General features: G+C 43.3%; 1 protein-coding gene across 5 annotated transcripts in view; it reads left to right on the top strand.

Annotated features, from left to right (window-relative positions):
* LOC124001494 (RING finger protein 24-like) overlaps window positions 1-26,611 on the top strand; it is a 58,103-nt gene that overhangs the window by 20,168 nt on the left and 11,324 nt on the right. For 2 of the 5 annotated variants that reach the window (XM_046308309.1, XM_046308308.1), the window contains exons 2-6: window positions 12,418-12,567; window positions 16,567-16,618; window positions 17,768-17,919; window positions 20,820-20,862; window positions 21,401-21,442. In XM_046308309.1, the coding sequence (XP_046164265.1) occupies window positions 12,425-12,567; window positions 16,567-16,618; window positions 17,768-17,919; window positions 20,820-20,862; window positions 21,401-21,442 (432 nt within the window). In that variant the 5' untranslated portion in view covers window positions 12,418-12,424. Of the gene's footprint in view, window positions 1-12,417; window positions 12,568-15,962; window positions 16,619-17,767; window positions 17,920-20,819; window positions 20,863-21,400; window positions 21,443-26,611 lie in introns of all 5 variants that reach the window. The other 3 variants (XM_046308312.1, XM_046308311.1, XM_046308310.1) reach the window with 3 other exon arrangements.

Consider the following 26,611-nt stretch of genomic DNA (forward strand, 5'->3'; position numbering starts at 1 on the left):
ATTAACACAATAACATAACAATAACGAGGCTATATACAGGGGGTACCGGTACAGAGTCAGTGTGCGGTGGTACAGGTCAGAGGTAATTTGTACATGTAGGTAGGGGTGAAGTGACGATGCATAGATAATAAACAGCGAGTAGCACCAGTGTACAAAACAAATGGGGAGGGGGGTGGGTCAATGTAATAGTCCGGTGGCCATTTAATTAATTGTTCAGCAGTCTTATGGGTTGGGTGTGGAAGCTGTTAAGGAGCCGTTTGGTCCTAGACTTGGCGCTCCGGTACCGCTTGCCGTGCGGTAGCAGAGAATACAATCTATGACTTGGGTGACTGGAGTCGCTGACAATTTTATGGGCTTTCCTCTGACACCGCCTATTTATATAGGTCCTGGATTTCAGGAAGCTTGGCCCCAGTGATGTACTGGGCCGTCCACACTACCCTCTGTAGCGTCTTACGATCAGATGCTGAGCAGTTGCCATACCAGGCGGTAATGCAACCGGTCAAGATGCTCTCGATGGTGAGCTGTAGAAATTTTTGAGAATCTGGGGACCCATGCCAAATCTTTTCAGTCTCCTGAGGGGGGAAAAGGGTTTTGTCGTGCCCTCTTCACGACTGTCTTGGTGTGTTTGGACCATGATAGATCATTGATGTGGACACCAAGGGACTTGAAACTCTCGACCCGCTCCACTACAGCCCCGTTGATGTTAACGGGGGCCTGTCCGGCCCGCCTTTTCCTGTATTCCACAATCAGCTCCTTTGTCTTGCTCACATTGAGGGAGAGGTTGTTGTCCTGGCACCACACTGCCAGGTCTCTGACCTCCTCCCTATAGGCTGTCATCGTTGTCGGTGATCAGGCAAACTTAATGATGGTGTTTGAGTCGTGTTTGGCCACGCAGTTGGCTGAACAGGGAGTACAGGAGGGGACTAAGTACACATCGCTGAGGGGCCCCAGTGTTGAGGATCAGCGTGGCAGACGTGTTGTTGCTTACCCTTACCACCTGGGGGCGGTCTGTCATTTAGCTCATCTGGTATGCCCACGTCACTGGGCAGCTCGCGTCTGGGTTTCCCTTCGTAGTCCGTAATAGTTTTCAAACCCTGCCATATCCGACGAGCGTCAGGGCCGGTGTAGTAGGATTCAATCTTAATCCTGTATTGACGCTTTGCTTGTTTGATGGTTCGTCTGAGGGCATAGCGGGATTTCTTGTAGGCGTCCGGATTAGTGTCCCGCTCCTTGAAAGCGGCAGGTCTAACCTTTAGCTCGATGCGGATGTTGCCTGTAATCCATGGCTTCTGGTTGGGATATGTATGTACGGTCACTGTGGGGACGACGTCGTCAATGCACTTATTGATGAAGCCGATGACCAAAGTGCTATACTCTTCAATGCCATTGAATGAATCCCGGAACATATTCCAGTCTGTGCTAGCAAAAGTCCTGTAGCGTAGCATCTGCGTCATCTGACCACTTCCACATTGAGTGAGTCACTGGTACATCCTGCTTTAGTTTTAGCTTGTAAGCAGAAATCAGGAGGATAGAATTATGGTCAGTTTTGCCAAATGGAGGGTGGGGGAGAGCTTTGTATGCATCTGTGTGGAGTAAAGGGGGTCTAGAGTTTTCTTTCCTCTGGTTGCACATGTGACATGCTGGTAAAGATTTGGTTAAACTGATTTAAGTTTGCCTGCATTAAAGTCCCTGGCCACTGGTAGGGCCACTTCTGGGTGAGCGTTTTCTTGTTTGCTTATGGCCTTTATAGAATTGGGTTGAGTGAGGTCTTAGTGCCAGCACCGGTCTGTGGTGGTAAATAGACGGATACGTGTAATATAGATGAGAACTCTCTTGGTAGATGGTGTGGTCGACAGCTTCTCATAAGGTACTCTACCTCAGGCGAGGAATACCTTGAGACTTCTTTTAATATTGGATGTCGCGCACCAGCTGTTGTTGACAAAAAAGACACACACCCCCACCCCTCGTCTTACCAGACGTAGCCTTTCTGTTCTGCCGGTGCATTGAAAATCCCGTTGGTAGGACAATCGTAATCGTAGGTCATCAATTTTATTTTCCAGTGATTGCATGTTAGAAGCCTAATCTGCGTCCTCTTTTCCTCTGTTTTCACGCAAATGACGGGGATCTGGGCCTGTTCCCGGGAGAGCAGTATATGGAAAAAGCTTCTTCCAGTTCGTGGTGATTAATCCCAGTTCTGATGTCTAGAAGTTATTTTAAGAGACTGTAGCAGTAACATTATGTACAAAATAAGTTAACGTTACAAACAACGCAAAAGAACGAACAAAATAGCATAATTGGTTACGGGCATGTAAAACTTCAACCATCCTTTTCGGGCCGTCTTAACATTGTTTGGAGGGATAGACCGCCGGATCCAGCTAGAGCCACCACAGAACTAGCCAATGCAGAAAAAAGTCAGTTAGGCTTTTTGTTTGTTTCTGGATCAAGTCAGTGACTTGTCCTCAGACTGTGGCATATTTTGGAGGTTTAAGCTAGTATCTATGAAACTGAAATTAAATGTGCCCTGTTACAGAAATAGAATGTCTTCTTTGTCCAAAGAATTTGGCAAAAGCAGCAGCTACTCTTTCTGTGGTCCACACAAAACATGGCGTAGTACAGAACCATTTAATAGACAAGGACAGAACAACATTATTTTTTAAGCGGCACACACAGCCTACATATCAATAAATATACACTATCTACACTATGTAAGTGGAGAGGCGCTGTGCCAAGAGGTGTTCCTTATCTTTTTTTTGTTTGGGCCATTCATTGCACCCAGACCAAGAACTAGACTACTAAAGCAGTTTGGGGCGTTGGAGGAGATGTTAGAAGATTGTGAAAAAAAGACCATGTTGTTTAGGTTCCTCCCTTTGTGGAGTAGATCCTCCCAGCTCCTCCTGAGGAATTCTGAGAATTTCTGCAATACAGAGATCTTAGACCTGCCAGCCAGGCTCCCTGACCCCCTCAGGCATCCTACATTAATCCGTGAAAGAGTCAGCCCCCCCTTAACTATGGAGCAACAGGCACAGGTCTCAGACCTGTCTGCTAGGCTGCCCTGTGGAAGTACTGCTGTTGTAGGCCTGCTCACAGATCTCAGAACTGTCAACCTGCCTCCTTAGGCATCCTTCATTAGTAGTACAATAGTAATGCCTCCCTCGGCTGTGGATCAAGAAGCTGTTTAGATAAACCGGAATAGGGAGTCGTCGAATGAGGTCATATTGAGGTAAAAATGAGCCTGTAAGTGTAGATGTAGATCTATAATCAGCTTACCAATTATAATAACCTAACCTCTGAGGGTTATATGTAAAAAAAATAAAGACTGTGGATCCGCACTTGAGGGCAGATGCATGGAAGACTGTCAGAGGAGACTGTCAGAGGAGACTGTCAGAGGAGACTGTCAGAGGAGACTGTCAGAGGAGACTGTCAGAGACTGTCAGAGACTGTCAGAGTGAGAGGACTGCAGGTTAGGTGAAACACTGCACTTAGCCTACTTCAGAATATCACAGACAGCTGGTGAGTCCTTAGAGCCTTCTGGGAGGGAAGGGTTAATCCTATACACCCCCCGCATGCACTACATACATACATACTTTTGTATATATAGTGTACAGTATGTGGACACCCCTTCAAATTTGTGGATTCGGCTATTTCAGTCACACCTGTTGTACAACATCGAGCACACAGCCATGCAATCTCCATAGACAAACATTGGCAGTAGAATTGCCTTACTGAAGAGCTCAGTGACTTTCAACGTGGCACCATAATAGGATACCACCTTTCCAACAAGTCAGTTCAAATTTCTGCCCTGCTAGACCTGCCCCAGTCAACTGTAAGTGCTGTTATTTTGAAATGGAAACGTCTAGGAGCAACAACGGCTCAGCTGCAAAGTGTCAGGCCACATACGCTCACAGAACGGGACCGCCGTGTGCTGAAGCGCTTAGAGCATAAAAATTGTCTGTCCTCGGTTGCAACACACACCACCGAGTTTCAAACTGCCTCTGGAAGCAACGCCAGCAACGTTGTTTTCCATGGCAGTGCAGCCACACACAAGCCTAATATCACCATGCACAATGCCAATGGCGCAAAGCTCGCTGCCATTGGAGCAGTCCATCTGGCAGTCCGACAGACAAGTCTGGTTTGGCGGATGCTAGGAGAATGCCACCTAACCAAATACATCGTCCAACTGTAAAGTTTAGTGGAGGAATAATGGTCTGGGGCTGTTTTTCATGGTTCGGGCTAGGCCCCTTAGTTCCAGTGGAGGAATAATGGTCTGGGGCTGTTTTTCATGGTTCGGGCTAGGCCCCTTAGTTCCAGTGAATGAATATTTTAACGCTACAGCATTCTAGATGATTTTGTGCTTCCAACTTTGTTGGGGAAGGCCCAACAGTTTGGGGAAGACCCTTTTCTGTTTCAGCATGTAACGAAGCGAGGTCCATACAGAAATGGTTTGTCAAGATCGGTGTGGAAGAACTTGACTGGCCTGCACAGAGCCCTGACCTCAACCCCATAAATTTGAACGCCGACTGCGGGCCTACTCACCCAGCATCAGTGCTGACCTCACTAATGCTATTGTGGCTGAATGGAAGCACGTCCCCAACGTATAGTGGAAAGCCATCCCAGAAGAGTGGAGGCTGTTATAGTAGCAAAGGGGTGGACAAACTCCATATTAATCCCTGTGATTTTGGAATGAGATGTTTGACGAGCATTCTTTTGGTCATGTAGTGTACAAACATACAGTGCAATCGGAAAGAATTCAGACCCCTTGACTTTTTCCACATTTTTGTTACGTTACAGCCTTACTCTAGAATTGATTTTTTTTAAATTCTCTCAATCTACACAAAATATCCCATAATTACAAAGCAAAAAAAGTTGTTTTTTTGCACATGTATGAACAAAAAAAAGAAGGAAATATCATATTTGCATAGGTATTCAGACCCTTCACTCAATACTTTGTTGAAGCGCTTTTGGCAGAGATTACAGCCTCAAGTCTTCTTGGGTATGACGCTACAATCTTGGTAAACCTGTATTTGGGGAGTTTCTCCCATTCTTCTCTGCAGATCCTCTCAAACTGTCAGGTTGCATGGGGAGCGTAGCTATTTTCAGGTCTCTCCAGAGATGTTCGGTCGGGTTCAAGTCCAGGCTCTGGCTGGGCCACTCAAGAAAATTCAGAGACTAGTCCCGAAGCCACTCATGCATTGTGCTGGCTGTGTGCTTATGGTCATTGTCCTGTTGGAAGGTGAACCTTTGCCCCAGTCTGAGGTCCTGAGCACTCTGGAGAAGGTTTATCAAGATTCTCTCTGTATTTTGCTTTGTTCAGCTTTCTCTCGATCCTGACTAGTCTCCCAGTCCCTGCCACTGAAAAACATTCCCACAGCATGATGCTGCCACCACCATGCTTCACAGTAGGGATGGTGCCAGGTTTCCTCCAGACGTGACGCTTGGCATTCAGGCCAAATAGTTCAATCTGGTCTCATCAGACCAGATTATCTTGTTTCTCATGGTCTGTGAGTCCTTTAGTTGCCTTTTGGCAAATTCCAAGTGGTCTATCATGTGCTTTTCCTGATTTGCTTCTATCTAGCCACTCTACCATAAAGGCCTGATTGGTGGAGTGTTGCAGAGATGGTTGTCCTTCTGGACGGTTCTCCCATCTCCACAGAGGAACTCTGGAGCTCTGTCAGAGTGACCATCAGGTTCTTGACCACCTGCCTGACCAAGGCCATTAAAGGGAACTTCTTCCCTTTAATAATGGTGGAGGCCACTGTGTTCTTGGGGACCATCAATGCTGCAGAGATATTTTAGTACCCTTCCCTAGATCTGTCCCTCAACACAATCCTGTCTCGGAGCTCTACGGTCAATTCCTTCGACCTCATGGCTTGGTTTTTGCCCTGACATGCACTGTTAACTGTGGGACCTTATATAGACAGGTGTGTGTCTTTCCAAATCACGTCCAGTCATTTGAATTTACCACAAGTTGTAGAAACTTCAAGGATGATCAATGGAAACAGGATGCACCTGAGCTCAATTTTGAGACTCATAGCAAAGGGTCTGAATACTTATGTAAATCGTTTTTTCAGTGTTTTTTTTATACATTTGCAGAAATGTCTAAACCTGTTTTCACTTTGTCATTATGGGCTATTGTGTGTAGATCTATGATGACATTTTTTAATTTAATACATTTTAGAATAAGGCTGTAACATAACAAGATGCGGATTAAAAGTCCAGGGGTAAAGCACTGTATTTGCGCACACACACTTAACCATACATATACACACGCATAATCTAGGTCTTCTACATGCCCTTGAACTGTAATTCGTCCCTTAACACTTACATTGGACTGTATACACGGAATGGAGTGTCTTAACCAGGGCCTAAAACGAACACTCGCCAGGTCAGGGCTCCACAGTGCGAGCATTTCACTTGCATTTGTGAATATAAATAATGCAGCTGCAGTAGCTGTTTTCAAAGTATTTCTGACGTTTTTTGTTTCATAGCTGGTAAATGAATTTCACAAAGTCCAAGAACTACGAATCCTATCCCACCTTGCGCTGCTGAGTGAATGATATACTTTTTTTTTTAAATGGGTCTAATTTGAAACTAAAGTCTACTGAAGTGATACTTTGTTCTTTTCTTGGCTATTTACATTGTTTGTTCACAAACTAGGTTGTTTTTCAATGTTTGAGTTTCAACTGTTAGGGAAGAGAAGACAATGCGGTTACTAGTCAGACTCAATCTCTAGGCACAATCATGTTCTTGAGTCGCATTTCCACGTCAACCTCCCGGCTCGTGAACATTTTTGTCTCATCTGTGATCTTTTAGTAAAAAATTAAATTAGACAATATACCACGTTACTTCTTACTAGTAATACATTTGTTTTAGAAACGTGCATGTTCATCTTTTTTAATGTTTTGTTGGTGTAATTTTAGGGAGAATCTTTTTTTTTTTTTTTTAGCTGGTAAAAAAATTGAGTGGCTGGTAGATGTATTTTTTTATCTACCTGCCATGGTGGACCAGAAAGTACAGTTTAGGCCCTGGTGTGAACATATGGGTTTCATGTTACCCCCAGAGTTTGTGTGTGTTTTGCCTCTGGAATGTGTATGTCAAAGGGTCATGTGGACCCAGGGTGTTTGGGAGCCCCACTAAGTGGCGATAATCGGGCTTTCCAGTCGTGGCCTTGTTTTGATAGAGAGGTTGGCGTGGAGCCACTGCATACTGGCAGTGGCGTGGAGCAGATTTGAGCCCAACTGAGAGGGCAGCAGTGTTTATGACCACGTACCAGCCTAGCGGCTAAGCTAGGGAGACTGAGGGTGTTAAATTGTGATGGTGTTATTACTACCGTTCATGGTGTGTGTGTGTGTGTGTGTGTGTGTGTGTGTGTGTGTGTGTGTGTGTGTGTGTGTGTGTGTGTGTGTGTGTGTGTGTGTGTGTGTGTGTGTGTGTGTGTGTGTGTGTGTGTGGCAAGGGGAAGAGGAACAAAGGCTGAGCTTCCTCATCTTCCCAGCGCTGCCGTTCTCAGGGTTATAGATTTAAAGATTGGGTTCCGCTCAACACTATGAAGGCACCACGCGGGTGACTGTGTGGGTTAATGAGTGTGTGTCTTCTGGAAGTAGACAGTGTGAGTGGAAGGCAGGGTTTATGATTGATTTTGTCTGTTGACTTGGCTGTATAGGGAAGAGTAACTGTAAACTGTGTGTTAGGGTTGGGCGGTATCCAGATTTCCTACCTTCTTACCGTGCCTGTGCCATCCCAGGATATGCTGTATTACCAGTAGTGCGCACAAGGGGCACTGTTTTCTTTTCCACATGTAAAAAAAAAAACATCCCAGAAATGTAATTTACCAGAATGCTAACAAAATGCTAACAAGTACTAAGGGATCCCCATAGTGGATGCTAGGTAAACGCTAACAAGTGCATGCAAACATTTTCTACTAAGACAGTTTGCAGCACGCACAAAACAAACATTTGACCTCAGGGTTCTTAATCTAGGAGGGGATAGTCTGCTGCTGTCACCAAGAAGCTTGATCTTGCTAACTAACATTAGCCAGTTGGTAAAAGCCAGCTGGAGTGAGTTGATTTGGCACATCTTAGATAGTTAACTTAATAGTTATAAAATATATTGCTGTCAAACATACAGGTGTAACTTGTTCATCTCACTTAAGTTGCGCTGTAGGAGTGACTCCCCCCAAGAAGCTCCCGTTTTGATCGTCTTTGTAAATATACACACTTGACTGGCTCAAACAGCTGTTTTGGGAAACTAGTATCGGTAAGCTTCATAATGAAAAATGATCTAACAGGCGAACTGATGAACACGATCTGCTTTGTCTATTTTCTAGTTCACAACTTGACTGCAGATATTTATTTAAAGTGTACAAGTATTTAAAAAAACTATATTTTAAAAAACGTGTTGGAAAATCCATACCGAGGATTTTTCTCAATTCACGGGATACGGTATAAATGGTATAACGCCCAACTTTTGTGTGTCTTTTGTTGTTCTCTTTTCATCTTGGTAGAGCATGGCGCTTGTAACGCCAGGGTAGTGGGTTCGATCCCCGGGACCACCCATACGTAGAATGTATGCACACATGACTGTAAGTCGCTTTGGATAAAAGCGTCTGCTAAATGGCATATATTATTATTATTATCTTTTCATTCTTAGGCATGTCCAGTCATGTCCCTCTGTGGAGAATGGGAATTTTCAGTTGTAAACCACACAAACACATACTCACTCAGGAATTGTATTCTCTTAATTTTCTTCAATAGTAGTAGGGTGTGTGTGTGTGTGTGTGTGTGTGTGTGCGTGCGTGTGTGTGTGTGTGTATAGACACATTTTAACATACTTGTTAGTACCAAAATTCCACACAAGAATAGTAAACCAAGTAAAACTGGGAGGACATTCTACCGGGCCTCACTATTTTAGGGTTCGTCGTTAAGTTTAGGGTTAGGGAAAATAGGATTTTGAATGGGAATCAATTGTTGGACCCCAAAAAGTGTGTGCTTGTGTATGTAAAAATATGTCTATGGTGTATGTAAGCACCTGAGCTGAGACTGGGCTTCTACCGCTACACTATCAAATTAGAGCAACAATGTATGCTAAGAAACTTTTCCCGTACTTTTTGCGTGTTTTACTTTTATGATTTTGTACGCTAGCTTTAAACAACTGAAAATGCTATATTTTTGGTTACTGAAAAGATAATTCACAGCGATTTAGATGGCACAATGATTCTCTACACCCCTCAAACTCTTAGGGACCAAGTGACGCAGCGGTCTAAGGTATTGCATCGAAGTGCTAGAGGCATCACTACAGACCCGGGTTCGATCCCGAGCTGTATCACAACCGATCGTGATCGGGAGCCCCATAGGGCTGTCAGAGACGTGTGTGTGTATAGGTGGCAGGGAAGTCAGGCGCAGGAGAGTCAAACGGAGTGTAAAATGGTCTTTTAATAAATGCCCAAGTAACATGCTCCATAACACTAATAAGAAAAATGAATATAAACAAATATGGGAACGAAGACCCGTCGCGCACCTATACAAATAAACACTACACTGACAATAAACAATAAACAATCACACAACAGGTAATGGATGTGATTGAAAACAGGTGTGTGGGAAGACAAGACAACCAATGGAAAATGAAAAATAGATCGACGATGGCTAGAAGACCGGTGACGTCGACCGCCGAGCACCGCCCGAACAAGGAGAGGCAACGACTTCGGCAGAAGTCATGATGAGGGCGGCACACTATTGGCCCAGCGTTGTCCGGGTTAGGGGAGGGTTTGGCCGGTGTAGGCCTTCATTGTAGATAAGAATTTGTTCTTTAAAACAAAAAAGGGGAAAAAACTCTGGACCTCAAAGCCAGTCCCAGTGCATTTTTTCATTGTTCCCCTCTAATCAGGGCCTAATTTAGACCTGGGACACCAGGTGGGTGCAATTAGTGGTGGTTTTGACCAATTTTACAGCATGAGCTTATCTTCATTGTCCCGCTGCGACATGCAGTGCTGTTCTGAAATGAACAACTTTACCCTACCCTTTATAAATCACCATATACACTGATGGTTTAAAGCAAAACTACCAAAAACTATTGCTAATGATGATCTTGAACAACAAAATCTAATGTAAGTCCCAATCAGCAGGTATTGCCAGATGCGAGTTGTCTCCGGTAGCTTAATTTTATTCAGGTAAAATACAATTTTCAACAGTGCATTTGTTAATTAACAATAAATAAAAATTACATTGGTTGTCATTTTACTAATAAACCCTGATATTGCGCTAGCCATTTTACAAGTATTCGAATGCTGAAGATGCCGTACAGACGTACAAGATCAGGTATAGGCCTGGGTTGCTTGGCCGGCAAAAGGACTTTTAGATCAATGACCATCAACGGAGTTGCATGTTAGTTCAACACTGAAGGAGAGGAAATGGACACATGTTCTCACACAATATGCTACTGTAGGTTTTTTCGGAAGGTAAAAATAAATGAATATGAACAACAACAAAAACATTTGAACTGGCGATTCGTAACATTTTAATCGATTTTCTGACCGATGCATGCCACATTTGGATCGATCTGCACTCTCATGGATCGATGCACGTGTATCTTAATCATTTGAACCGGGGACCAATGTGTAATTGTTACATCCCTTATAGGTCTACATGTTTAGTTTTTTGTGTCTAGTTTTCTGAGCGTTCTGTCAAGGACGTTATGTAGATGGGTAAAGTAGGCTATATGTTCAGTGGGGCAAAAACGTATTTAGTCAGCCACCAATTGAGCAAGTTCTCCCACTTAAAAAGATGAGAGGCCTGTAATTTTCATCATAGGTACACTTCTACTATGACAGACAAAATGAGAAAAAAAAATCCAGAAAATCACATTGTATGATTTTTAATGAATTTATTTCCAAATTATGGTGGAAAATAAGTATTTGGTCAATAACAAAAGTTTATCTTAATACTTTATTATATGCCCTTTGTTGGCAATGACAGAGGTCAAACGTTTTCTGTAAGTCTTCACAAGGTTTTCACACACTGTCGCTGGTATTTTGGCCCATTCCTCCATGCAGATCTCCTCTAGAGCAGTGATGTTTTGTGGCTGTTGCTGGGCAACACAGACTTTCAACTCCCTCAAGTTTTTCTATGGGGTTGAGATCTGGAAACTGGAGAGGCCACTCCAGGACCTTGAAATGCTTCTTACGAAGCCACTCCTTCATTGCCCGGGCGGTGTGTTTGGGATCATTGTCATGCTGAAAGACCCAGCCACATTTCATCTTCAATGCCCTTGCTGATGGAAGGAGGTTTTCACTCAAAATCTCACGATACATGGCCCCATTCATTCTTTCCTTTACACGGATCAGCCGTCCTGGACCCTTTGCAGAAAAATAGCCCCAAAGCATGATGTTTCCACCCCCATGCTTCACAGTAGGTATGGTGTTCTTTGGATGCAATTCAGCATTCTTTGTCCTCCCAAACATGACGAGTTGAGTTTTTACCAAAAAGTTATATTTTGGTTTCATCTGACCATATGACATTCTCCCAATCTTCTTCTGGATCATCCAAATGCTCTCTAGCAAACTTCAGACGTGCCTGGACATGTACTGGCTTAAGCAGGGGGACACGTCTGACACTGCAGGGTTTGAGTCCCGGGCGGCGTAGTGTGTTACTGATGGTAGGCTTTGTTACTTTGGTCCCAGCTCTCTGCAGGTCATTCACTAGGTCCCACAGTTTGGTTCTGGGATTTTTGCTCACCGTTCTTGTGATCATTTTGACCCCACGGGGTGAGATCTTGCGTGGAGCCCCAGATCGCTGGAGATTATCAGTGTTCTTGTATGTCTTCCATTTCCTAATAATTGCTCCCACAGTTGATTTCTTCAAACCAAGCTGCTTAGCTATTGCAGATTCAGTCTTCCCAGCCTGGTGCAGGTCTACAATTTTGTTTCTGGTGTCCTTTGACAACTCTTTGGTCTTGGCCATAGTGGAGTTTGGAGTGTGACTGTTTGAGGTTGTGGACAGGTGTCTATTATACTGCTTAAACAAGTTCAAACAGGTGTCATTAATACAGGTAACGAGTGGAGGACAGAGGAGCCTCTTAAAGAAGAAGTTACAGGTCTGTGAGAGCCAGAAATCTTGCTTGTTTGTAGGTGACCAAATACTTATTTTCCACCATAATTTTCTCATTTTGTCTGTCATAGTTGAAGTGTACCTATGATAACAATTACAGGCCTCATCTTTTTAAGTGGGAGAACTTGCACAATGGGTGGCTGACTAAATAATTTTTTGCCCCACTATATGTCAAATCTATGTAAACAAATAAGTACATAAACAAAGGGAAATTGTTCAGCACACATTCAGCCCTATAGTCACATACAGTCCCACGGTCAATCTGTCAATCTTATCACTTCATCACACCCCCTAATCCGTCTCTTTCTCGTTGCAGGATATCCATGAGCTCCGATTTCCAGCACTACAGTTTCAGGATGCCTAATATTGGGTTCCAGAACCTTCCCCTCAACATCTACATTGTGGTGTTTGGGACCGCCATCTTTGTCTTCATCCTCAGCCTTCTCTTCTGCTGCTACTTGATAAGGTATGATCGACACTGCTGCGTCCTAGTTGATGTAGGCTAGTTCCTAGTTTCAATAGTCTCCTTTGGAAATCTTGATTTGTGTTTAGGTTTCCTTGCCACCGGTGCCAGACAGTGTAGATTCTTACAGTGTGGAGTTATTACATTTGTTTTTGACCGCATATTTGACCCCATTCATTTTGTTGATGTTTTTGATTGAAATCAACACTACTTTTTTGTTGGTGACATCAACAAAGCCTCACTTCAACGTTTACAGAAGCCATTTTTTTCATGCTAGCACACTGAAGTGTTCGTGCAATAAACCACAGATTCTTCAAAGCTGATTGACATAGGCTAAATCCATTGCCTCGAATGACTTGGCGCATATCCAATTATGAGACGGCAGTGTTTTTAATCTCAAACCCAGTGGTCAAGTAAATTACTTTGTTTATCCCATATGAGATGCAGCATTTTCACTGTAACCACGTTGGTTATTGATAGTTTCATACCACTGAGTTAGATGTTAAATACGTCCAGACCTCGAGTGAATTCAGTCGTACACTAAAAAGGCATTGCTCGGGTGTCATTACTCTGCCAATACTTTGGCACCGGTCTTATGTTGGATTCCATTTGAGTGTCATACTCAAGGACCCCCCCCCCCCTGTTTCATCTCCCAGGATGGTATGTCCCACCATGTGATGGTCTTCTCTATTTACAGAAACACTGTGCGTCCCAAATGGCACCCTATTCCCTACATAGTGCAATACTTTTGTCCAGAGCCCCATAGGGGGCTGCCTATGAACATGGTTCAGGCCTTCTCCCAAACACGAGTAGCCTCGCCGTGCTGTTTTACAAGAACTCAGTGTACTAGAGGGATTATTTGTGTCCTTCAGTCCAAGCAGCGCACATTTCTCTCTCTGCTGTAGTTTGTGGAACTAGGGGGGGACAACATATTTCCCCTATCAGAGGGTGATGTTTTTAATACTGCTTTAAGCCAGTATGACGAGAACAGAAGGATAAACAGCATGAGAGAGGAGAGGAACACAGACAGCTGGTACAGCTCGGGAGAGAAGGAAACTTCTTTCATCCTTCTCTCCACCATGTCAGTGGCAATATGTCCCAAATGGCACCCGATTCCCTATATAGGACACTACTTCTGACCTAAGCCCTATTGGCACGGGTCAAAATTAGTGCACTATATAGGGGATTGGGAGTCATTTGGGAAGCAGCCACATGCTGTTCACCATTCACACTAGTTTAGTTTGAAGACCTGCTTTGAGCATGGGTAGAAACGCAGAGAGTTAGCCGAAACAAAGAACATTTAGGCTACTTTAAAACGAGCAAAGGCGCTCATGTTGTAGGACTTGCCAAACTGTGTTGCCAAGCCTGCTATCATCAGATGTGATGATGAGACTAGAATGTGTGCATTTTCAGGCTCCTAGCATGCAACACTCAGCGGGGCTACCAGGCAATCCGGTAGTTCATCAGCTGCATATAAAAAAATGACTTGTATCGTGTCCGCAGCAAATACGGCTGGATTTGTATCTGAAGTGTAAGCGCTGTTACCCAATGTGTTCAGGCAACAGGGTTTTGAACCCAACCATGACCTAGCCTAACCTTTGCGGCTCCGAGCAAAGCTTCCAAGGCTTTACAACCAACCAGCGATATGTAATGCAGTAATGAATGTTTTTAAAGTAGTTGAGTGCACAGATGGACAGAAAAGCGGCAGGTCTGTCTTGCGCTTAATGATTGCCTTAAGTAACTGAAGTGAGGCTCGTGTTAGTCCAATTATTAGCCAAGCGGTCAAATTATTTCAGTCTGCTTTGGTCTTTTAACAAACCAAAATCCACTTTAGTTTGTTTAAAGCTCAGTAAATGCATGTTATCCAAGACGGGTCAATCTTATTTGCTGTCATTAGGCCTAAACTCCTTTCTTGGTGGTCTGGATTTAATGAAATTGTATGGCATATTGGGTCTAAATTCAATTCCTTTGGTGTGTGTTATCATGTTCTTTTCAAATTAACCCTTTTTTCATAAAGGCTTATAATAAATAAAAAAAGATTCAACAGCACAGTTTGGAGAAGGTATCGCTGACTTGAACATCTGAACTGGAGAAAAAAAAAATCCCACCAGAAAAATGATATCCAGGCTTGTTCTCCCCTTCTGAAACATTTATTCAAAGCTGCTTAGCTGCATAATCACCACCACAACTCCCAACCTGGAAGAGGCTTGTGTCGTGCCTCTCATGTTAAGTCCTTAGGCATGCTCTCTTCTCTTAGAAGGAAATCCAAGGACATCTGTATAGATGTTGGTATAAATCCAGCACTGTTTATGCATGCTTCCAATTGTCATCTTATTCACTATCATTTACATTTACATTTAAGTCATTTAGCAGACGCTCTTATCCAGAGCGACTTACAAATTGGTGCATTCACCTTATGACATCCAGTGGAAACTATATCATGCATTACTTTTGACCAGGGCCTATGGGGCTCTGAGTGGTTAACCAGCGCTCGACATGGCTGAACCTTGAACTAAATTAGTATTATCTTCTTAAATAATGGCCCCTTCCCTTCAGCACGTTTGAGATCCCAGACCTGGCTAGGAGATTTTTTTTTTACTGGAGATCTTATTGGTCCTCCACTCTAGCCCCTCTGGTCTAATCAAGGTGGTCATTGGCCAATAACGTTGGAACTCTGTAGCATTTCTTACCTAAAGCAGCGAGAAGCAGCGTGTCTCAACCCAAATTCACCCTGCCCTGTACCTAACCCAGCGGGGGGGAGATGGTAAGTGTGTTTCTGCTTTTGTTTCGATGTTTCAAGACAAACTATGAAATTGATGCAGTGTCACGTTAAAATTCAGGGAGGAAAAAGAAAAGGGGGAAAAGGTGGTCTGATTTTACCAATTAATTTGGTAAGATGGTGTCTTTGTCCCAAATGGCACCCTATTCCCTATATAGTGCATTACTTTTGAGCAGAGTCCTATGGGTCCTGGTCAAAAGTAATGCACTGTGTAGGGAATAGGATTGCCATTTGGGACATCGGCAGTTTTTACTCTGAAAGATGCGGTCTCCCTTTCTAACACCTGTTGCCCCCACAGTTCCCTAAATCACAATAACCACCCAACCAACCAACCAACCAACCACATGGCCTCACTGGATAGGCTACTTTTCCCATTTATCTTTTAACAACACAAACAGTTTGATTAGCCTCGACCAAGTTTAATTTCCTTTAGAGACAGATGGATGAAACACTGAGCCCGGTCTTAACTTTAGCCCCCTTCACCGAGGCTCCAGTGTGAAGTTTACCCTAGATACAGATCTAATCCCCCCAATCCTAACCTTAACCATTAGTGGGGGAAATGGAGAACTACCCATAAACGCTCATCTTGCGTCAACTTCACCCTAGTCCTCACACCCAGTCCACAGATGACCCTCTAAAACTGGACAAATACGGGACAAGGAGAAGGGAATGAGGCGAGTCGGGCTCTGGAGCGGACGTGCGAGCGCTCGCTCTCCCGGTGTGGCCCAAGCAAACACGGCTCGGACAGCTTGACGTGAGGCTGAACGTCACAGCTAGACTCGACTCCCTCCTCTTGGTTAGTCCCGAAGTCCACACACATACGTGAAATAAGCCTGTGGCTGGCGACACATACATGCATACATAAATGCATACTACATATATAAATACACACACACAGAGCAGTGTTTATCTTGCCCATTTCTGTTTTAGAAGTCAGTTACATTATTTTAGTATAGGAGTCCATGGAAAGATCACATTCTTAAAAAACCACGTGGCCCTTCTGTGGGCCCCTGTACTAAATGTTACTGAAACTTTAATCTCGCCCCCCCTCAGTACCATGCTAACAGGGCCACTCATCAAATCACCCCCTGCCCCTCACCTCTGACAACCCCTCACCTCTGACCTCTGCCCCTTGCCCAATGGGAGTCTCTGCACCTTTACCCGCTGCTCTCTTTCAGAAGGTGTCAGTCTCTCTCCTAGAACTGTGCTGCTGTGTGTTACAGATCCCTCAGCCTCTCGCTCTGCTCCGAGAGGTTAAGGTTACTAGTAACGGAGGTAAATCTTCAACACCTATGTATCTCAATCTCTTTCTCTTTTTCTCCCTCTTTTTTATACACTGAGTGTACAAAACATTAGGAACACCTTCCTAATATTGAGTTGCACCCCCTTTTGCCCTCAGAACAGCCTCAATTCGTTGGGGCATGGACTCTATAAGGTGTCAAGTGTTCCACAGGGATGCTGGCCCATGTTGACTTCAATGCTTCTTTAAGTTGTGTCAAGTTGGCTGGATGTCCTTTGGGCGGTGGATGATTCTTGATAGACACGGGAAACTGTTGAGCGTGAAAAACCCAGCAGTGTAGCAGTCCTTGACACACTCAAACTGGTGCGCCTGGCACCTACTACCAAACCCTGTTCAAAGGCACTTACATCTTTTGTCTTGCCCATTCACCTTTTGATTGGCACACATACACAATCCATGTCTCAATTGTCTCGAGGCTTAAAATTCCTTCTTTAACCTGTGTGACATCCATAAGGGATAATGGCTTGTACTTGGATTCACCTGATCAGTCTGTCATGGAAAGAGCAGGTGTTCCTAATGTTTTGTACGCTCTGTGTATATCCCTCCTCCTGTCTTTCGATTCTGTTTTTCAATGAACATGTTTTATTTTTGTCCATTGATTTGTGCTAAATTGAATGACTGTATGTATGATAATAGAAACCGACCAATGGTGTTATCTATATTCCTTTTTGCTTCAGGTGATGGGAAAATGTGTGAACGGGAGTTACCAAAATAGTTTTGTTCATAAATGTCTGTTAATATCCAAGCTTGTGTAATGTTCATGCACTACGTATATTGACTGTTCATAGTAAAAATGTTCACAGGGTGGTGTGTGTGTGTGTGTGTGTATACTCTGTTTTCATAATATTTGTGGATCTATTTAGATCGCTTTGTGCTTGTCAGCTAGGCGTCATTTTCCATTCTCACACACACACACTTTTCAAAGGGTTATTTATCTTAAGAATGTGGACTTGAACTTCCTTCCCTATGCTTGGCTGCCTCTCTCTTGAGTTGACCTAAACACTCCTCTCCCATTTTGTTAACATTTTCAAGCCCTCTTAAAGGGCTTTAGCTGCCCCACTAAAGGTTAATGTGCCCAGTCGTTTCCTTTCCTTGTCTTCTATCCCCTTGATCATTGATCTAAGAGGACTTTAAAGGTGAAAACAAAAATGTCCGAGCCCTATCCAGTCCTATCACCGTTGCTTGTTGAAGGTCCAGGCTGCATCACATCCGGCCGTGATTGGGAGTCCCATAGGGTGGTGCACAAGTGGCCAAGCAGCATCCAGGTTTGGCCGGGGTAGGTCATCACTGTAAATAATAATTTGATCTTAACGGACTTGCCTAGTTAAATAAAAGGTCAACGGAAGAAGATCAAGAAAGGAAGCTGTTTAGTTTTATTGAGATAAAGTGAGGAGAACAAGTATTTGATACACTGCCGATTTTGCAGGTTTTACTACTTACAAAGCACGTAGAGGTCTGTAATCTAAAACAAAAATCCAGAAAATCACATTGTATGATTAATTAGCATTTTATTGCATGCCATAAGTATTTGATACATCAGAAAAGCAGAACTTAATATTTGGTACAGAAACCTTTGTTTTCAATTACAGAGATCATACGTTTCCTGTAGTTCTTGACCAGGTTTGCACACACTGCAGCAGGGATTTTGGCCCACTCCTCCATACAGAGCTTCTCCAGATCCTTCAGGTTTCGGGGCTGTCGCTGGGCAATATGGACTTTAAGCTCCCTCCAAAGATTTTCTATTGGGTTCAGGTCTGGAGACTGGCTAGGCCACTCCAGGACCTTGAGATGCTTCTTACAGAGCCACTCCTTAGTTGCCCTGGCTGTGTTTTGGGTCGTTGTCATGCTGGAAGACCCAGCCACGACCCATCTTCAATGCTCTTACTGAGGGAATTGTCTTCTCACCAAGCTGCTTGCCTATTGTCCTATAGCCCATCCCAGCCTTGTGCAGGTCTACAATTTTATCCCTGATTTCCTTACACAGCTCCCTGGTCTTGGCCATTGTGGAGAGGTTGGAGTCTGTTTGATTGTGTGTGGACAGGTTTATTTTATACAGGTAACGAGTTCAAACAGGTGTAGTTAATACAGGTAATGAGTGGAGAACAGGAGGGATTCTTAAAGAAAAATGAACAAGTCTGTGAGAGGCGGAATTCTTACTGGTTGGTAGGTGATCAAATACTTATGTCATGCAGTAAAATGCAAATAAATTAATTACAGACCTCTACATGCAAATACTTGTTCTCCCCACTGTATGTACCGTAGTAAAGTAAAGCTCCCATCTCTCCCCCACAAATGACCCATCAGTCTCTCCTATCTAGCCTAGTCAGCAGTAACGAAGGCCACTACGATGAAGTCAGGAGCTCTGGTTGGTTAGGCACTCTCACGTGGAAAGTATCCCTGCTGCATTCAAACGAATGACAGTGATAAAACCACGTATTCTGCTGGCAGAAACCATCCGTGGGGGGGTGCTGAAGAGTTACTAATGTAACAGGGATGATTGGTTTAAAGAAGATGTATCCCAGACTATAACCACCTCAAGCTGTCAGTTGTGGTATTATTATTATTATTATTATTTTATTTTTACGCTTTAGAGAGAAAGTATTAGTCTCTTCATCTGGTGGACATTTTGTCTAAGCAGTCCAGTTCAGGCCAGACCATTCGTCATTCAGTACTGGGGTAGGCCCACATTAAATTGAGTTGTGTCAAGGTGTGGAATTCCCACCTAGTTGTGGCAGAGGAGCTGTACCACAGCGCGACTGCTGACCAGTGCTGCGTCAGTCGTCACAAGGTCGTGGGTGGGAAGTGAGTTATGTTTTGGTTTGGTGGGAGTCAGTGGGGGATGTGTAACAGTGTCATCAGGGACAGACGCAGCCAAAGCAATTGGGGTTCAATGTCACAGGTACATAGCTGTGTGATGGGTGTGATATCACATAGGATGCGTCCCAAATGACACCCTATTTATTCCCTATATATAGTGCACTACTTTGGACAAGAGCACATGGGGGAATAGGGTGCCATTTGGGATACACATATTCTGAAATAAAATGGGTCTGTGGGCAGAACCGGTGCCCTGCCCGACCTCGGGTCATTCCATTATTGACCATAAGATAGCAGATCCAATCCTTTTCGAAAGCGATTTTGAAATGCCAAGTGGAACCACTTACGATGACAGACAGAATTTACTGTGTGTGTGTGTGTGTTTGTGTGTGTGTGTGTGTGTAAAGACTAAATAGGGAAAGGTCTGGATTCAATTCAGTGGTTATTACAATGACCATAGCTTTTATCTTCCATCAACTCATCTGGATTGATTTATGACTTCAAAACTAAAGATTTAAAAAGATATATATATAAAAAAAACTGAAGGTTAAGAATCCAGGCTGTCATAGTCAAGATATTGTGCAGGGTGCAGTTTCCTGAAAGTTTCTTAGCACTAAAATCATTTTTAATCCAATGTAGACCAGACTGTTTCTACCAGGGGTGGAAAAAGTACCCAATTGTCATACTTGAGTAAAATTATTTGTTTTTAAATCTACTTAAGTATCAAAAGTAAACGTATAAATCATTTCAAATTCCTTATATTAAGCAAACTAGGCGGCACAATTTTCTTTTTTTAAATATACGGATAGCCGGGCCACACTTCAAGTCAGACATAATTTACAAAGTATTTGTGTTTTGTGAGTCTGATAGATCAGAGGCAGTAAGGATGACCAGTGTGTGAATTAGACCATTTCCCTGTTCTGCTAAGCATTCGAATAGTAACGAGTACTTTTGGGTGTCAGGGAAAATGTAAGGAGCAAAAAGGACAATATTTTCTTTAGGAATGTAGTGGAGTTAAAATAAGTTGTCAAAAATATAAATAGTAAAGGTACAGATGACTCCAAAGAACCTCCTTAAGTAGTACTTTAAAGTATTTTTACTTTACACCACTGGTTTCTACAGCATCTAAACAGTTGAATTTGACTTGCTTCTATTTCAGTGCTGGAGATTTAAATGGAAATTGTTAAATCGGCTATGCTTTTCTGCCCTGAGTGCTCTCTATCTATGCAGTTGCTCACTTCCTGTTTCAGGGTCTATTGACTTGTCACTATCTGAATGTACAGTGAGTGCAACTGGCGAGTTGTAGAGGCTCCTTTACTAATTGAAGAGATGCTGTGTTTCTCTGCGTTGTCCTTGCAGGTTAAGGCACCAGGCGCACAAGGAGCTGTATGCATACAAACAAGTAAGAGGCCCGTCGTCTACACACACACAAAATACTATGAACATGGTTTATTTTTCTCACAGTATGTCACTGTAGTCTATAAATCCTCTGTTGCTGAATATACACATGATATAATATACACCCTTAATATACATGCTGTAGAAGGCAACAAAGTCGGATGGTGGTTTATTTTGGGCTACTCTCAGTGGAAGTGGGGGACTCTCCCTTTTTTAAATGTATGGCCGGTTTTAGCCAGCCAGGCCTGGTCAGCAGGGCTGTTGTGACTAGCTAATCCGTACCCTTTTCCTAACATGCCACGTAAATTCTCCTAACCTACCACGAAAAAGTCAGGATTTTGTTGACGCGCCTTTAATCCCTTGGAGCGGTGAGGGCTTGGGCCTGAGCCACACAGGACCATAACTTCTTGTCACCATTTTTCTAATACAAAAAAATAAATAATTGGATTGGATTCACTTCTGGATGTTTTCGTTGAGAAAAAGTGTGTTTATGTTGCCAGTTCGAATTGTATGCCTTTTTAAATTTTTTAATTTCCCCTCAGGTTATACAGAAGGAAAAGGTCAAAGAGCTAAATTTGCATGAGGTAAGCGCTTACATTTTTTTCTTGTTCAATTGTCTTGATACTGTATCTCATGGTTACACATACTTTGAGTTGATGTTGTTGAGCATTGCACCAAGTGTTGAAACTTTCATTGGACAGGACAGTGACATTCTGTAATACAACTGACATGCTTAGCTGATGTACTTCCCTAATGTAACCTATCAGTAACTGTGTTTGTTTGTTGTACTGAACTTTAGTTCTCTCAAACGCAACATTTCAGACAGGAAACGCCATGTATTTGTGTAACCATTATTTAGAAAAAGATTGCAATATGTTAGGGTTGGTGTTCCCTCGAAGGAGCAGAGCCCATCTCACTGCCAGAGAGTGCATCATGTTAAAGCTGTAATATGTCACTTTTTGGGCGACCCCGACCGAATTCACATGGAAATAGGAGTTATAGATCTGTCACTCATTGAAAGCAAATCTAAGAAGCCGTAGATATGTTCTATGTGAGCTATTTCTATGCTTCCTGTTCTTAAGTTTCGTTTTTGCGTCTTTTACTTTTGGTTTTGTACACCAGCTTCAAACAGCTGACAATAAATGTTTTTGGTTATGGGAAATCTATTTCACAGTGATTCAGATGGTACAATGATTCTCTACACTATACTTGCTTGTTTTGTCACACAAACTGAAATTAGGCAAACTCTTTGAATTTTTGCAACCAGGATATGGCGGAGCGATTTTTGCATAGTGCACCTTTAAGATCCTAATCATTACAGGCAGTGAACAACAAAAATGCAACCGCAAACGATCGAGTAGCCAACAGCAGTAGAGAATGTGAGTAAAACTGATCAGCTTAAATATACCACCATATTACGGTAGGAAGTGTTTGTGGAATATGATTGGTGCGACGTCAGCTGATGCATATACTCTGGTTTCCTGTCTGAACCGGCTGCGCTTGATAAACTCTAAAGTCGCCGTTGGTCTGGTATTCACATTGATTGGTTTGTTGTTTACTGCGGTGTTACTGAATATGGGTTCCATGACATACATTTAGGCTAATTATTTATTTAGAAACGTGTGATATTGATGAAGCAGATTTATCAATGTCGCCTGAAGCGAACTGGTTGTTCAATAGCCACAACCTCCCTTAGGTTTCTCTTGAAAAAATAGATTTGTATCTCAACTAGACTAACCTGTTTAAATCCCCCAAAATACATGAAATAACATTTTGTTTAAATAGCGAGGGAACCCAGTTATGCAAAGTGGACATGTCGAGACAGTCGGTAGACTGTCGTTGTGTCTCATGTTTAGGGTATCCGTGTCAGAAGAGGTGTGTGTGTGTGTGTGTGTGTGTGTGTGTGTGTGTGTGTGTGTGTGTGTGTGTGTGTGTGTGTGTGTGTGTGTGTGTGTGTGTGTGTGTGTGTGTGTGTGTGTGTGTGTGTGTGTGTGTGTGTGTGTGTGTGTGTGTGTGTGTGTGTGTGTGCGTGCGTGCATCCTGTCCTCTCTCATTATGCATGTCTGTCTCTGGAGCTTGTTACAGTCCATCTGTTGCGTCGGACAATGTGGTTAGCCCAGCTGTACAGCGAGCAGCGTTCGCCCCTTTTCCGCCGATCCCATTTCATAGCCTCAGCCCTGGCCCTACTAGCCTCTCGCTAGCCCCCGCTACTCCCTTTAGCACATGCATGCTAATGAAAAGACTAGCGCTGGCATCCGCGTTTAAGGAGCGAAAGCGCTACATCGCTAACCAACCGGCTCACCGGCAGGGCAGGAATTTCCCACCGTGCAGAGCTCTAGTTATGTAGCCATTATTGAGTCATTCAATGTCATTAAAAGTGGGAGAGTGTGTGTGTGTGTGTGTGTAATTCTTGGACAGCCAAATTGTTATGTATTGCTGAGAAACAATAACACTCACCAACGCTGGCCGGGGGAATGACCCATTTTGTTGAAATGAAAATGTTTTGGAAAAAGTGTATAGATTGCGCCTCTTGCAGCTGTATACATCTAACCTCCATTTGACACAGAGCATGGCTACAACAGCTGTGAATAATACGTTCATTTTATCCAGCTGAACATAACCCTTGTAAATACACATAGGTCTACACACACAACGGTACATCACGTCGTGTCCTTGGCTGTTTACGATGGACGGGGGGTTATATTGTGTGAGGAAGCGCAGCAGCTCAATATTGTGGCAGTTCAGTATTACAGTGTCCTTGATAGTACTCAGCCAATGGGCATAACACCCTGTCAGATAGTGTTGCTGTGACGCTGCACTGTACAGCAGCAGCAATGTACCATTCAAAGAACATTGAACATTAGAAGCCAGTCTCTAACATTCAAAGAACATTAAAGGAACATTTTATGCCTAAACCTTGTGACAAAGGCTAATCAAAATGTAGGACTATTGTATGTGGCTGATGAGTGTTGACATTAGCCAGCTTTGGCTTTGACTTTCGCTTCAATAAGCTCTCAGCTCTGTTTGTCATGCAGTATTTTCACATGCGATCCTTCCCATAGCAAACAGAGGCCTACTTTTTGAATTAATCAGCCGTTATCGTTTTGATAAGAAAAGCTTAACTCTGGCTTTGCGTAACAAATGGCACCCTATTTCCTACATAGTGCACGACTTTTGTTCAGAGCCCTATGGGGACACAGACGAGGTCTATGTTCACAGCACTACTGATAATATCAGGAGCTTGAATTAACTGCTAACACTGCTTTTTATGAGCTTCGTAATGGATATTTGTGGTGACCAGGGGACTGTGGCCCTCAACAGTAGTTTTGAATGGGCCCCTGGGGGTGATCCACTGTCCCCATTCAGGTCCCCATTGCTCCCCCTCACTGTCCCCACATTGTCTCCATCAACTCAAAAGCTTTGTCCCCGGTTGTTTCATTCCAGAAATATCTCCGCTTCAACAGTTCAAATCGACCCTTGGTTAACCCTTCACTTTTGCCTAGTTTCCTTGCCATGCTGCTCTCTCTTCAGGATAGAGAGGAGGCAACTGGTCATCTGGAATGAAACACAGCCCCTCACTTCTAGTTCAGTTCATTGCAGTTGTAGAGGGGAGGAGGGCAACTTGTCAGGAATGAGATGCAGCCCATCTCTCCTCTAACTCAGTGCAGTTGTACTCAGAATGGAAAACCCCCACTCGCCTCAGCCTGGGTCTCTCGTGACCCCATATCCTGCCCAAGGTAGAGCTGCTTACCCTAACCCGTAGTTAGCCTGCCTCGGGACGCACACACTGACCAGTACACATTCTGATATACACACATGCACCTCACGTACAATATCCACTTAACAAACTGCTCATTAAGCCAGAGGGTTTTTACAGGGTTTCTTAAGTGGCTACGTGGGATTAGAACTACGCAGAACGGTACAAGGAGAGCTTGATTGTTTGGTTTAATAGGAATTGTATCTCACAAACTAGCCTGAACCAGTGCAAGAGAGACGTTTTTTGCTGATCATTTTCTCGACTAATGGTTAAGTATAGGATTGGGGAGGGGAAACTAGATCTGTACCTAGGGGAAACTTCAGACAAAACACAAGCCATGCAACCTTTAGGTGGAACGGTGATAGTAGAGCCAGACTGAATAAATGAATTTGCTGTCGTTAATTTTCATGAGGCTGTTGGTATTTTGAGCAGAGCGGTTGCTTTTCAATCACACACAGGCCATCTGGCTTTGTTTTAAATGCTAGCTTTGTGGACAGTAGTCTGTGTCGCGGGTTGTTGCTCAGTTTTACGAGAGCAACAAGGCAAGTGCTTATTTAAGCTGGGATGTGGACCGAGATGAGCAATGGGTGGCCAGATGTCAGGGCCAGTATTCATAAAGCGTGCTGAGCTAGGATCAGGTCCAATCTAATCTCTCTTGGACAGATCTACGTAAACACAACTGGTACTGTAGAGTCTGTCGGGACTGAACGGGATGCGTAGGATAACGAGCAGCAGGTTATTTGGAGAAAAAAAATCATGTTTTTGCAGGTGTTGATCTTTTGAATTTCGGAATTGGGGGGGGGGGGCTTTCGACCATAATTTACAAAGAGAGAAGGTGTTTTTCCTCGTTCTAGCATTTCTTGATCCCTTCTCTTAACATGTATGGACCCAGAACTTAGTCGAGCAGCTGACCATTTAAGCAATATTTCAGTTCAGTTAACCGATCAGGTTCCCTCTGTCCATATATTTGTATTCATTAATGATCTAAAAGGCAAATCTGATACTAAATCAGCACTCCTACTGTGATGCTTTATCGATATGGGCTGAGCTGGAAGCAGAAGTAAAAGAGACACGAAATAGCCTAGTACTTATTATTACTGTAGAACTGCTCTACATGTTGTATCAAAATCGACAACTTGTTTACGATGCGATGGAGTTTATTTTAACATAGCAGTTACATAGCATCAGATAGTTTGACATCGTGGATGCCGAGTCTATCGTGAGTGCTCTTTCTCCCTTTCCCCCTCAATCTCGCCCCCCTTCTCTCCTTGAGTGGAGTGACCATTTTTTCTCATAAAAATGTTTTCCGGTGTTTGGAGTGGTCGGGATTTTTCCCCCCACGGCGACCGATAAAGAGAGCGAGAGATCAGGAGTCTCATAAATAGTCATGTGATTGCCGCTATCTCCAGTGTCCCTATGTCCAATATAGAGGTCGACCGATTAATCGGAATGGCCGATTTAATTAGGGCCGATTTTCAAGTTTTCATAATAATCGGTAATCTGCATTTTGGGACACCGATCATGGCGGATTACATTGCACTCTGTGTGGAGACTGCGTGGCAGGCTGACTACCTGTTATGCGAATGCAGCAAGGAGCCAAGGTAAGGTGCTAGCTAGCATTAAACGTATCTTATAAAAAACAATCAATCTTAACATAATCACTAGTTAACTACACATGGTTGATGATATTACTAATTTATCTAGCTTGTCCTGCGCTGCATATAATTGATGCGATGTCTGTTAATTTATCAATGAATCATAGCCTACTTCGCCAAACGGGTGATTTAACAAGCGCATTCGCGAAAAAAGCACTTTTGTTGCACCAATGTGTACCTAACCATAAACATCAACGCCTTTCTTAAAATCAATACACAAGTACATATTTTAAAACATGCATATTTAGTTAAAATTGCCTGCTAACATGAATTTATTTTAACTAGGTGAATTGTCACTTCTCTTGCGTTCTGTGCAACAGAGTCTAGGTATATGCAGCAGT

This window comes from Oncorhynchus gorbuscha, linkage group LG17, assembly GCF_021184085.1.
Source record: "Oncorhynchus gorbuscha isolate QuinsamMale2020 ecotype Even-year linkage group LG17, OgorEven_v1.0, whole genome shotgun sequence".
NCBI lineage: Eukaryota > Metazoa > Chordata > Actinopteri > Salmoniformes > Salmonidae > Oncorhynchus > Oncorhynchus gorbuscha.